This window comes from Vipera berus (genome assembly GCF_964194415.1).
Source record: "Vipera berus genome assembly, chromosome: 4".
Taxonomy (NCBI): Eukaryota; Metazoa; Chordata; class Lepidosauria; order Squamata; family Viperidae; genus Vipera; species Vipera berus.
The window spans coordinates 66,585,978-66,598,611 of NC_138206.1; the positions used below are offsets into that span (position 1 = coordinate 66,585,978).

Genomic DNA, 12,634 nt, shown 5'->3' on the forward strand with positions numbered 1-12,634 from the left:
TAGCCCAGATTTCTCTGATGAATTCAGGCTTGTTTTTGGTTTTGCAGTTCTGCAATACAATAAATTTAACATGCACATAAAGATTGATGTACACAAAGAAAGATGGCTTTGCACTTCTCAGTTTTTTCATTGTTAAAAGAAGGTGAAACAGTCAAAGTAGGCTGTGTAGTCAGCAAGGGTCAGATCAGTAGCCGATTTAGGTGACTAAACATTTAGACATTTACTTCTAACAAAGCATTAATCAAGGCAGCTTTATTTTATGGTGGAAAATATCTTCCCTAGCAATTAAGAAGAAATGAAAAATTCATTATGAAATTTATATTTATAAAATTTACATTTATATAAGTAAAATGTTTGCTCAATTTTTCTGCAGAATTCTATATAACAATGTATGTGAAATTATAGTCTTGCTGAGATTAGGTCATGTTTGTCTACACACATTCATTATTTTTCATTTCCTCATATTTTACAAATAAATATTTTGAATATGGGACACAACAAAACCTACCCAGTTTGTAAATACAGTATGTTATTCTAATTTAGGAGGAAAATATGCTTTTATCCCTCAAAGTCTGAGCTATTGTAATTGGGATGCTGATTATAGTAGTAATAGGTACTACTAATAAAGTATGGCCATCCATATGATAATCTTCTTTAACCAAGACTAAAATCATTTATTGGAAAAACAGAAAAGTAAAATTGTTCAATCCAGAGCTGTCTACAAAGACATTTCTCCACATCAATGCAAGGATGGGTTGAGCTACTCGAGCCAAACTAATGCACTCCTCCTTTGTAGAGGAATTCTACTGGCACATTGCAACTCACTCTTCAGCAAGGAAAGATAAATCAAAGCAAACATTTTACCCGATGCCTATCATTTGTATTAATGAAAGCTGAAATAGATGGGGCATCACTACCATTTTTGTTTATTCATTAGTACAGTTAGACAAGAAGTGGGGGATATAAAGTACAAATGGCTTGTCCACCCATATTATTATTCTGTTTCACAGATATATTTCATATGAATGCACCATTCAAATATTTATACCAATAATTTTATTATATTTCCTTCAATTCTGTAAAGGTTTACATCCACATTTAAAATGCTTTTAGATGTACTAATAAATGTTATTGCCCACATAGAAGTTAAGAAAGATATCTATATAAGGAGTCCAACATCTCCCTTTCCCAGCTCCAAATCCCAGCCAATGAGGTTGGCTTGACTTTTATTGTACCTGTTAATTGTTTATTGGCAATTAAAATATTATAATCATTATAAGATGTTTCCATGGCTTTAATTGCTTACTATAAGGACATTCCTTTTGTCAGCTTAAATTTACTCCATTTTTGTCTCAACTAGCTTCTTCTAATGATAATAGGCTGCCCTATTTGTTTTGATGACTCCCAAGGAATTAATGACTAACATTCAAAGGGCTGAAAGAATTTGCAACACACAATCTTTTTGGCCTATAAAGAAATCAATTCATTCCTTCATATATATAGTTTTAATTCAGTTATGCTGCATCACTGCAGCACAATACTCTTGTTTGATATGTCCTCCCAGAACAAAAAGAACCTTAATGTTGTCATATTACCACATAGTAGATAAATAATGAAAAGAGAATCCATAAGTGCTCCTACTAAGATCTTTAACTTCTTTTCCTGAAAACACCTCTGCTAAATGCCTTGATTAAAGTCTAGGATCATGTACATTCCAACAATTCTCAATGGACATTATTCAGTTAAATGAGCATTTTCTATTTCTTGCTTCCATTCTGGGTCTTAATATACAACAACTTATGATAAAATCTAAATTGTAAGCTACTTATTATATTCATCAACTTTTAATCTGCTTTTCTTTTACATATTTTTAGTACTGAATAGTTTTCTTAATCTACAGCCATACTAGTATGCCACAGTAAACAAAAAATAAGAGAGAAAAAAAGGTAGATTACTGCCTATAAACAGAGCCCACAAACAATATTTTTAAGTACTGGACTCGTCCCCATATTTTACTATGCTGAATGTCTGAAAGAGTTTGCCGAGGTTTACTTCAGAATAGCTACTCATAGACAACCATTTGTCAACTGTGTTCTTCAGGTTTTTGTATCCTTCCTTGTAAGCTTCCAGAATCTTCTTCAATTCATCTATAGGGACAGAGAAAATTAAAAGATTAGGGGAGGAATGAATGAATTATATTTAGCCAATGCTTTGCAGAACTTTTATCTCTTTAAAACATGATGACTCTCAAAACCCAGAATTCTCTGCAAGATGCCTGCTGCTGAGCTTGCTATTCCCCTGCTTACATTTTTTAAAAGTAGTTTGGTGGGCATGTTTATGTAAGTGTCATACTTGTTATTTACAAACAGATCAAGTGCATCAAGAATTAGTCAACCCACTTGTCATGCCCATCTTTATTGGCACACCAGCTTCTGTCAATAAATGTTAGGAAGCATAGTTTGTCCATTAATGCTGAATTAATTGGGGTAGAGAGGGTAGAGAAGAACAGGAATGAGGGAACAGAATCAGCTATATCACAGAACCAACTGATAGTGAAGAGGTTTAATGAAGAAAACAAAATCAAGTTTAGTGCCACAATTGTCTGGCCATCTGCTTTCAATGTTGTGAACCTTGTCTCCTGACTAAAGTACTGAAGAGCTTTATAATGATGAGGATATTGGGAACTTTCTTTAATTGTTTATTATAAGGCATACAGAAGTCCCTACAGCAATGCTCTGAAGGCTATTAAAAAGAAATGAACATTCTGCTCCGCACTTACATGTTTCCCTCAAATTTCTAGAAAAGCCATTTATGAGGGCTGCAATCAGAAAATCAGAAATTCTCTTTATGAATTCATTTATGCACTTTTAAAGTGCTCAAGGAAATACTTGCAGGCACCCTTCCCTCTTTGCTATATGCATTAACACATTCAGTGGGAATAGCAAGCAAGTTGCATATTTTATTGAGCTACCTTTTGGGGAGCATATAGACAAATAGATAAGATAGCTAGATAGCCTATAGCTAACTTGAGAAACAAAATCTGAAACTATATGTCACTGGAAGAACAAAAATGATCACAAGAGCTTGTCATATCAGATCAAGCTACTCCCAACAAGACCACATGGTTAACTGGCAGTGGTTCTTCTCAGTCTCAGATGCCTATCAAATTGTTTGCTACCAGAAATTACCATCCTCTCTGAAAATTGTAGTGCTGAAAACTGGGCAATTTATTAATGTTATCATATAGATAGATGTAAGGGACGCGGTGGCTCAGTGGGTTAGGACACTGAGCTTGTCGATCAGAAGGTCGGCAGTTTGGCGGGTCGAATCCCGAGTGCCGCGTAGCAGAGTGAGCGCCTGTTACTCGTCCCAGCTTCTGCCAACCTAGCAGTTCGAAAGCATGTAAAAATGCAAGTAGAAAAATAGGGACCACTACGGTGGGAAGGTAACAGCGTTCCGTGCGCCTTTGGCGTCTAGTCATGCCAGCCACATGACCACGGAGACGTCCTCGGACAAGCGCTGGCTCTTCGGCTTTGAAACGGAGATGAGCACCGGCCCCTAGAGTCGGAAACGACTAGCACGCATGTGCGGGGGAACCTTTACCTTTACCTTATAGATAGACTGACCAACTGAACAACAGATACAGTGGGACAAAAAAGTATTTAGTCAGCCACCAATTGTGCAAGTTCTCCCACTTAAAAAGATGAGAGAGGCCTGTAATTTTCATCATAGGTATACCTCAACTATGAGAGACAAAATGGGGGGAAAGAATCCAGGAAATCACATTGTAGGATTTCTAATGAATTAATTCGTACATTCCTCGGTAAGATAAGTATTTGGTCACCTACAAACAAGCAAGATTTCTGGCTCTCACAGACCTGTAACTTCTTTAAGAGGCTCCTCTGTTCTTTATTCGTTATCTGTATGAATGGCACCTGGTTGAACTTGTTATCAGTATAAAAGACACCAGTCCACAACCTCAAACAGTCACACTCCAAACCCCACTATGGCCAAGACCAAAGAGCTGTCGAAGGACACCAGAAACAAAATTGTAGACCTGCACCATGCTGGGAAGACTGAATTTGCAATAGGCAAGCAGCTTGGTGTGAAGAAATCAACTGTGGGAGCAATTATTAGAAAATGGAAGACATACAAGACCACTGATAATCTCCCTCGTTCTGGGGCTCCACGCAAGATCTCACCCCGTGGGGTCAAAATGATCACAAGAACGGTGAGCAAAAATCCCAGAACCACACGGGGGGACCTAGTGAATGACCTGCAGAGAGCTGGGACCAAAGTAACAAAGGCTACCATCAGTAACACACTACGCCGCCAGGGACTCAAATCCTGCAGTGCCAGATGTGTCCCCCTGCTTAAGCCAGTACATGTCCGGACCCGTGTGAAGTTTGCTAGAGAGCATTTGGATGATCCAGAACAGGATTGGGAGAATGTTATATGGTCAGATGAAACCAAAGTAGAACTTTTTGGTAAAAACTCAACTCGTCGTGTTTGGAGGAGAAAGAATGCTGAGTTGCATCCAAAGAACACCATACCTACTGTGAAGCATGGGGGTGGAAACATCATGCTTTGGGGCTGTTTTTCTGCAAAGGGACCAGGACGACTGATCCGTGTAAAGGAAAGAATGAATGGGGCCATGTATCGTGAGATTTTGAGTGAAAACCTCCTTCCATCAGCAAGGGCATTGAAGATGAAACGTGGCTGGGTCTTTCAGCATAACAATGATCCCAAACACACCACCCGGGCAACGAAGGAGTGGCTTCGTAAGAAGCATTTCAAGGTCCTGGAGTGGCCTAGCCAGTCTCCAGATCTCAACCCCATAGAAAACCTTTGGAGGGAGTTGAAAGTCCGTGTTGCCCAGCGACAGCCCCAAAACATCACTGCTCTAGAGGAGATCTGCATGGAGGAATGGGCCAAAATACCAGCAACAGTGTGTGCAAACCTTGTGAAGACTTACAGAAAACGTTTGACCTCTGTCATTGCCAACAAAGGGTATATAACAAAGTATTGAGATGAACTTTTGTTATTGACCAAATATTTATTTTCCACCATAATTTGCAAATAAATTCGTTAGAAATCCTGCAATGTGATTTCCTGGATTCTTTCCCCCCATTTTGTCTCTCATAGTTGAGGTATACCTATGATGAAAATTACAGGCCTCTCTCATCTTTTTAAGTGGGAGAACTTGCACAATTGGTGGCTGACTAAATACTTTTTTGTCCCACTGTAGTTATACAGTAAAACGATTTTACAGGAATTTACAAGAACCCTTTAGTACTCTCTGAGCTTGATTATTTTTTTGCGGATATTTCATTAAACAACTAGGTAACATCTTCAGTGCTGTAGTACCACTGTATCAGAGCATTTCAAAACACTGGAGTTTTAAGATACGAAAGTCTAACATAACAATTCTTCTAGTAAATGTCCACTGCAACTCGCCTGTGAATTAGACTGGATTGAGAGACTGGCTCAAAGTCACCTAGTCAAATTCTGTGACTCAGGATGGGCGTAGAACTTTAGAACTCTTAACCTAACATATTTACCACTACATTACACTGGCAACCTTTGTGAATTTGGAAGAAATAATAAATATTTATACAAACTGTGTTTTTTTTCTATTTCATAAGAAGTGAATTATTCTAAGGTTCTGAAAATCTTTTAAAATAAGCATTTTGGAATGTGCAGGTGTATGTATGAAACATGTTTTGAAATCCCTGAAATATCTAAAACTTTTTCCAAGTTCACAACCGTTTTAAGAAGATGTTTCTGGCTCTTGGAAACATTTTGACAACATTCTGGCTGTCTTCTTTTTGCATTTTTTACGGAAAAGCAATGTGCTTCTGTATCCATTTGCTAGAAAAAGATGCAGCTGCTTTACTTTGTATGCTTTCCTACAGCTTTTAAAGCAGGGATCTTCAAACCTGGCCCTTTTATGATTGTGTACTTCAACTCCCAGAATTCCTCAGCCAGCATACCTGAGTGAGGACTTCTGGGCGTTGAAGTCCACAAGTCATAAAAGGGCCAAGTTTGAAGACCCTTGTTTTAAAGCATATCATGCACAGGCTTTGCAGAATTCTGGATTATATTATTGATCTTTTTGTTTTTACTCATTCTCATTTTATGAAAGTTAGAGAAGTCCCAATAAATTCAGTAGATGTTAGTAGCACAAAATAGCAACAGTCTTTCAGTTTGCAAATCTCCTCATTTTCCATCATTAGTCATATGGTGAGGCATAATGGACATTTGGGAGGGTCATACTTTCACATTAAGGAAATAAATAAGTAAGTAAATTTCATTACGATTTACTATTACATGTGATTCTTAGTTAACTCATTCATTGACTACTTGAACTCATAATGGTGCTGGATGAGTGGCAATTATGACTGGTCTTCATAGTTATATTGGTTGCAATGTCACCATGGTCATGTGATTGCGATCCAGGTCCCTGGCTCTCAGTTGTGATATTGCAGCATTTTGTGAATACGATGGTCATAGCAAACACTCTTTTCCAACAACCCAAGAGACGGCTTTACACATGGACATCACCAGACGGTCAACACAGAAATCAGATTGACTATATGCTCTGCAGCCAAAGATGGAGAAGCTCTATACAGTCAGTAAAAACAAGACCAGGAGCTGACTGTGGCTCAGACCATGAGCTTCTTGTTGCAAAGTTTAGGCTTAAATTAAAGAAAGTAGGGAAAAGCGCTAGGCCAGTCAGGTATGAATTAAATCATATCCCTGTTGAATATACAGTTGAGGTGACAAATAGATTTAAGGAATTGGATCTGATAGACAGAGTGCCTGAAGAACTATGGACAGAGGTTCGCAACATTGTACAACAGGTAGCAACCAAAACCATCCCAAAGAAAAAGAAATGCAAGAAAGCAAAATGGCTGTCTGAGGAAGCTTTGCAAATAGCTGAGGAAAGGAGGGAAGCGAAAGGCAAGGGAGAAAAAGAAAGATATGCCCAATTAAATGCAGAATTCCAAAGAATAGCTAGAAGAGATAAGAATGCCTTCTTAAATGAACAATGCAAAGAAATAGAAGAAAACAATAGAATAGGGAGGACCAGAGATCTTTTCAAGAAAATTGGAGAGATGAAAGGAACGTTTCATGCAAAAATGGGCATGATAAAGGACCAAAATGGCAGGGACCTAACAGAGGCAGAAGAGATTAAGAAGAGGTGGCAAAATTACACAGAAGAACTATACAAGAATGAGCTTAACGTCCCTGATAATCACAATGAGGTGGTCACTGACCTCGAGCCAGACATCCTAGAATGTGAAGTGAAGTGGGCCTTAGAAAAGCTGAGCAACAACAAAGCTAGTGGAGGTGACAGTATTCCAGCTGAGCTATTCAAAATCTTAAAAGACGATGCAGTAAAAGTGCTACACTCAATTTGCCAGCAAATTTGGAAAACTCAACAGTGGCCACAGGATTGGAAAAGATCAGTTTACATTCCAATTCCAAAGAAAGGCAGTGCCAAAGAATGTTCAAACTATCGCACCATTGCACTCATTTCTCATGCTAGTAAAGTTATGCTTAAAATCCTACAAGCTAGACTCCAGCAGTATGTGGATCGAGAACTACCAGAAGTACAGGCAGGATTTCGAAGAGGCAGAGGAACTAGAGATCAAATTGCTAACTTACGCTGGATCATGGAGAAAGCTAGAGAGTTCCAGAAAAACATCTACTTCTGCTTCATTGACTATGCTAAAGCCTTTGATTGTGTGGATCATAACAAACTCTGGCAAGTCCTTAAAGAGATGGGCATACCAGACCATCTTATTTGTCTCTTGAGAAATCTATATGCGGGCCAAGAAGCAACAGTGAGAACTGGACACGGAACCACTGATTGGTTCAAAATTGGGAAAGGAGTCCGGCAAGGCTGTATACTGTCGCCTTGCCTGTTTAACTTATATGCAGAGCACATCATGAGAAAGGCAGGGCTAGATGAATCAAAAGTTGGAATTAAGATTGCCGGAAGAAACATCAACAACCTAAGATATGCAGATGATACCACTCTAATGGCAGAAAGTGAAGAAGAACTAAAGAGCCTCTTGTTGCGGGTGAAGAAGGAGAGTGCAAAACTTGGATTGAAATTAAACATTAAGAAAACCAAGATTATGGCATCTGGCCCTCTCAATTCCTGGCAAATAGATGGGGAAGAAATGGAGGTAGTGACAGATTTTATTTTCCTGGGCTCCAAGATCACTGCAGATGGGGACTGTAGCCAAGAAATTAAAAGACGCTTGCTCCTCGGGAGGAAAGCCATGGCAAATCTAGACAGCACACTAAAAAACAGAGACATCACCCTGTCAACAAAAGTGCGTATAGTCAAGGCTATGGTCTTCCCAGTTGCAATGTATGGCAGTGAAAGCTGGACCATAAGAAAGGCTGAGCGCCAAAGAATTGAAGCCTTTGAACTATGGTGCTGGAGAAGACTCCTGCGAGTTCCTTGGACTGCAAGGCGATCAAACCGGTCAGTCCTAGAGGAGATCAACCCTGACTGCTCTTTAGAAGGCCAGATCCTGAAGCTAAAACTCAAATACTTTGGCCACCTAATGAGAAGGAAGGACTCACTGGAGAAGAGCCTAATGCTGGGAAAGATTGAGGGCACTAGAAGAAGGGGACGACAGAGAATGAGGTGGCTGGATGGAGTCACTGAAGCAGTAGGCGTGAGCTTAAATGGACTCCAGAAGATAGTAGAGGACAGGAAGGCCTGGAGGAACATTGTCCATAGGGTCGCGATGGGTCGGACACGACTTCGCAACTAACAACAACAACAAATAGTCATTTATAACCTTCTTTGCTGCCATCCTACAAGTCAATGGAGAAGCCAGTTGGAGGTTGTAAATTGTGACAATATGACATCCTTACTTAATAATCCATGGTGATTTGCTTAACAATGGCAACCAGAAAATGCTGGAATTTCTGTCCTATGTGACACTGCAATTTATAACCACATTCGTTAGCAATGGAAATTCTGGTCTCAGTTACCATCATAAAATAAGGGCAACCCATATTCACTTTTTTCACTGTAATGGTTTTACTGCCAATTTTTTCATTTGTCTGGTCACATCCATCTTTTTATCTTATACAGTAGAATAATAACTTTATTGTCACTTTGAATGTACACTAATCGGCATACATTAAAATGAAATTTCATTGCATACAGCTCTCAAAGGGTCACTACCTCCAATATAGACTACATAAATATGACAAAAATAAATACAGAATTATTCATATACCCACATATATTATATGACACAGAGAAACAACGCAGTCTAGTTTGAATTATGTATACATGTGCATAGAGAGAAAAAAGAATCTTGCGAGTTTACCAGACAGATGGCATTATATAATTTATACTTTTATATATTGTATGATTTATATATTTTCTTGCTTGGGGTTAGTTTTTTTAATAATAACATTATTAATCATTACATTTAAAAAGTTAAAAGCTAATACAAATAAAAAAAATTAAAAGTAGAAAGCTCAGAAAAGAAAAAAATAGAAAAGAATAAATAAGAAATAAGAATAAATAAAGAAAAAATATATAAAGAAATGACTTCTCTCAGTACCTCAGTTCCAGAATTCACGGCCAACTAAGACCTAGTTTACAATGTCTTCCTCACTTTTTAAAATACACATCTCAAGTAACTTATATTATCATTTATTTAACAAATTGATTGAATGAATTTTGTCAATTAGCACTTCTTTACGTTTTTCACCCCATTCTTGTTTTATTAAACCATGGATCAATGAAAACTGCCATTTTATTTTTAATCTCATACAGTGCCTGCCTTTCTCGACATTTCATTATTATGATACATATATTAATACATATGATAAAAAAGGGCTAGTTATGCTAAAGGTTGGACACTCATGAAATAGTTCAAATAAAAGGAAAACAAAAGTAACCATGAGACAAATTTGATCAAGTTTAGTTTGTCTTCCCCAACATGGCTATTGTTAAGAATACAGGAAATTGAATTTTATGCACCTAGAACGTACTGAAGTTGGGGATGGTTTTTAAACAGTCATGTTTTTGTGCTTTTTTTTACAGAAATATGTCATTTTTCTCATCCAAATAAAAATATTGAACTTGATGGAGTAACTTAGTAAGCAGAGTCAGCCCAAGATTTTTTTTACTGTCTATAGCAAAGGATGGGATATCATTTTGTCATATGCAGAAGATGGACAATTAAATCTTACTTTGGTAATATTACTCTGGTAATATTACCAGGAAATCTGGCAATAGAATGGTGTCCTTCAGAAAATTTGGGAGCAGCAAATTAGAGATCTCATAACAGGCTGTTGGCCATTAAGACTCTAGTCATTCCACTGCTTGCTGCTGCTTCCTATATGCTGTAATTGCTATTTCAAGTAGCCATCTCACTAGATCTAAGTCTCTGACTTCTGAAAGACTGTTTTGAGAAATTCCTGCTCAAAGCAAGAAAAGAGTAGCATATATACTATACACACACACACACACACACACAAATAAAAGTATATATTTTATACTTTTATACTATATAGTTATATAAATTATACGTACACAAACATATATTTAAAAAGAGCTTTCTAAAAAGTTGCTAATATAGAAAAGTGCTTTGCAAAATTAATGACAAATATTTTATTTAAAAATATAAAAATAATAAAGAGAATGCACACCAATAAATTTAGACTCCAGCCTTATTTGTACTGCAGCAGTATATGCATTTGAATGACAGAAGTGCATTTGATGACTGGGGAGAATAGATTTAAAGAACTGTAGTAATATAGAGCAGGGAAGATGAGAGAGGACACAGCTCCTGATGTGTTTACCTCCTCTGCTGATGGGATATTGACTTTTCCCACCAGGTTGGTTAGAAAGGGGACTATTTGCGCTGCCACACAGCAGAGTAAGAATGGCAACCAGCATCGTTCTATGCTCTCCCTAGTAAAAGACAATTGTGACCATTGTATAGCACACAGTCAGTCAATACTTTCAACCTACCATACCATCCAACTTGAAGATGCATATAAGCTCCCTTTTTTCTAAATAATTTTTTAATCAATAAAATAGTTCATCTTTTTTGAGAACAGTGTTGTTATATGATGGAAATTGCTTGTGGAACATTCAGATATATGGATAGAACACAATTTTATACAAACTGCTACTATACCCTTTACATTTGTGTCAGAAAAAATCCAAATAGTCTTTTACTATATATACTATGCAATGTTTTCACACAAAGAGCTTTCTAAAGGTTTCCTAACTTTTAAACACAAAATACATACACAGCAATTAAGTTTGAAACTGAATGATGTCAACTATAAAAGAAAAATAATTTAAATTAAAACATTTATCGATTGCTATTTAAATAATTGAAGCTAATAAGGAATATATAACATTTATTAGCATTCTTTTAAATATTTTCATTATTTAGTTTTGTTCCTCATTAAAATAGTGCACAAATAAATACAGAAGCCTTTTTCGGCTTGCTTTCACTTGTACGGGAGATTTTTATTTTTATATCCAGTTAATAGACACTTGGTTTTTCCATGTTAACATTATTGGTGAGCAAATCTGCTAATTTATTGTCTCAAATATAAGTTGATTTTTGTTAATTCTAAAACTGTGTCGAGAATATTCAGCAATGGATGATTTTTCATTTAGAAAGCTGCAGGTTGGTACATACAGTTCTTATTCAATTATTCTTGTGAGTTCAGGAGTCAAGGCATCATTCTTATTTAGTTAGCTTTTTATTTGAAGAATATGCTAAATTATAAACCATTAGAAGCTGATTTTTTAAACTTCCCCTACATTATTGTATTTAATTATATCAAACACAGGAACACAAGCAGTAGACTTTGTTCTAAATACCCGTGTTTCATCTGTTTCTATGTAAAGGTAGCAAACAACAGTCAGTCATAATTGATTCTGTCAGACTTTATACAGTCAGTCATAATTGTCTCTGTCTAGAGGTGTGTCAATTTACAGCAAGTTAAATAAATATTCTGTCAATTATGAAACCAGTTAAGGCAATTTTTTTTAATTACACAGACTCCCCACTTTGCAACATATAGCACCCTTATCCATGATGCTAGCTTTATCATTTCTACCACATCAATACAAAAGAGGAAAAAATAGCAGCATTACAGACCCCTCCAATATCTATTTAATATCAGTGATGATAAAAAAGTAGCAAGAGTAATGTTAATATATGATGTTAATACAAATGTGTTCCCAAACATAGTAATCCCAATATCATTATCATAAATACAGGCCAACCTACTCTTGTATTGTACATCACTCTACAGACATATCTGAATTAAAAACTGTACTAATTTCAATTCAGTTAATTTACACATTACATGCATAAGAGGTATGCAAGGAAAGCTACAATCAGCATTTGGACACTAAAGCTCTTTTATTACTTCCACAAAAATCCGTCAACAATTTTTTTTACCACGTCCCAACTTTTGTTTTATATATTCTTCTGGTAGCGAACACCATTTCTTCTGTTTAGTAAGAATCTGGCATACTATAACCATTCAAATAACTAATCATTCTTCTATTCTGTTAGATTTTTTTTGACAGCGGAATATATTTAATATATGAAAA

The 12,634-nt window shown here is 36.6% G+C and overlaps 1 protein-coding gene across 1 annotated transcript in view; it reads right to left on the bottom strand.

The window, feature by feature from the left end:
• Positions 1-1,195: 1,195 nt before the first annotated feature.
• The window catches only part of POLA1 (DNA polymerase alpha 1, catalytic subunit), a 275,468-nt gene continuing 264,029 nt past the window's right edge, over positions 1,196-12,634 (bottom strand). Inside the window, exon 37 of the mRNA XM_081327009.1 lies at positions 1,196-2,147. Coding sequence (XP_081183135.1) covers positions 1,987-2,147 — 161 coding nt within the window. The 3' untranslated portion in view covers positions 1,196-1,986. The remainder of the gene's footprint in view (positions 2,148-12,634) is intronic.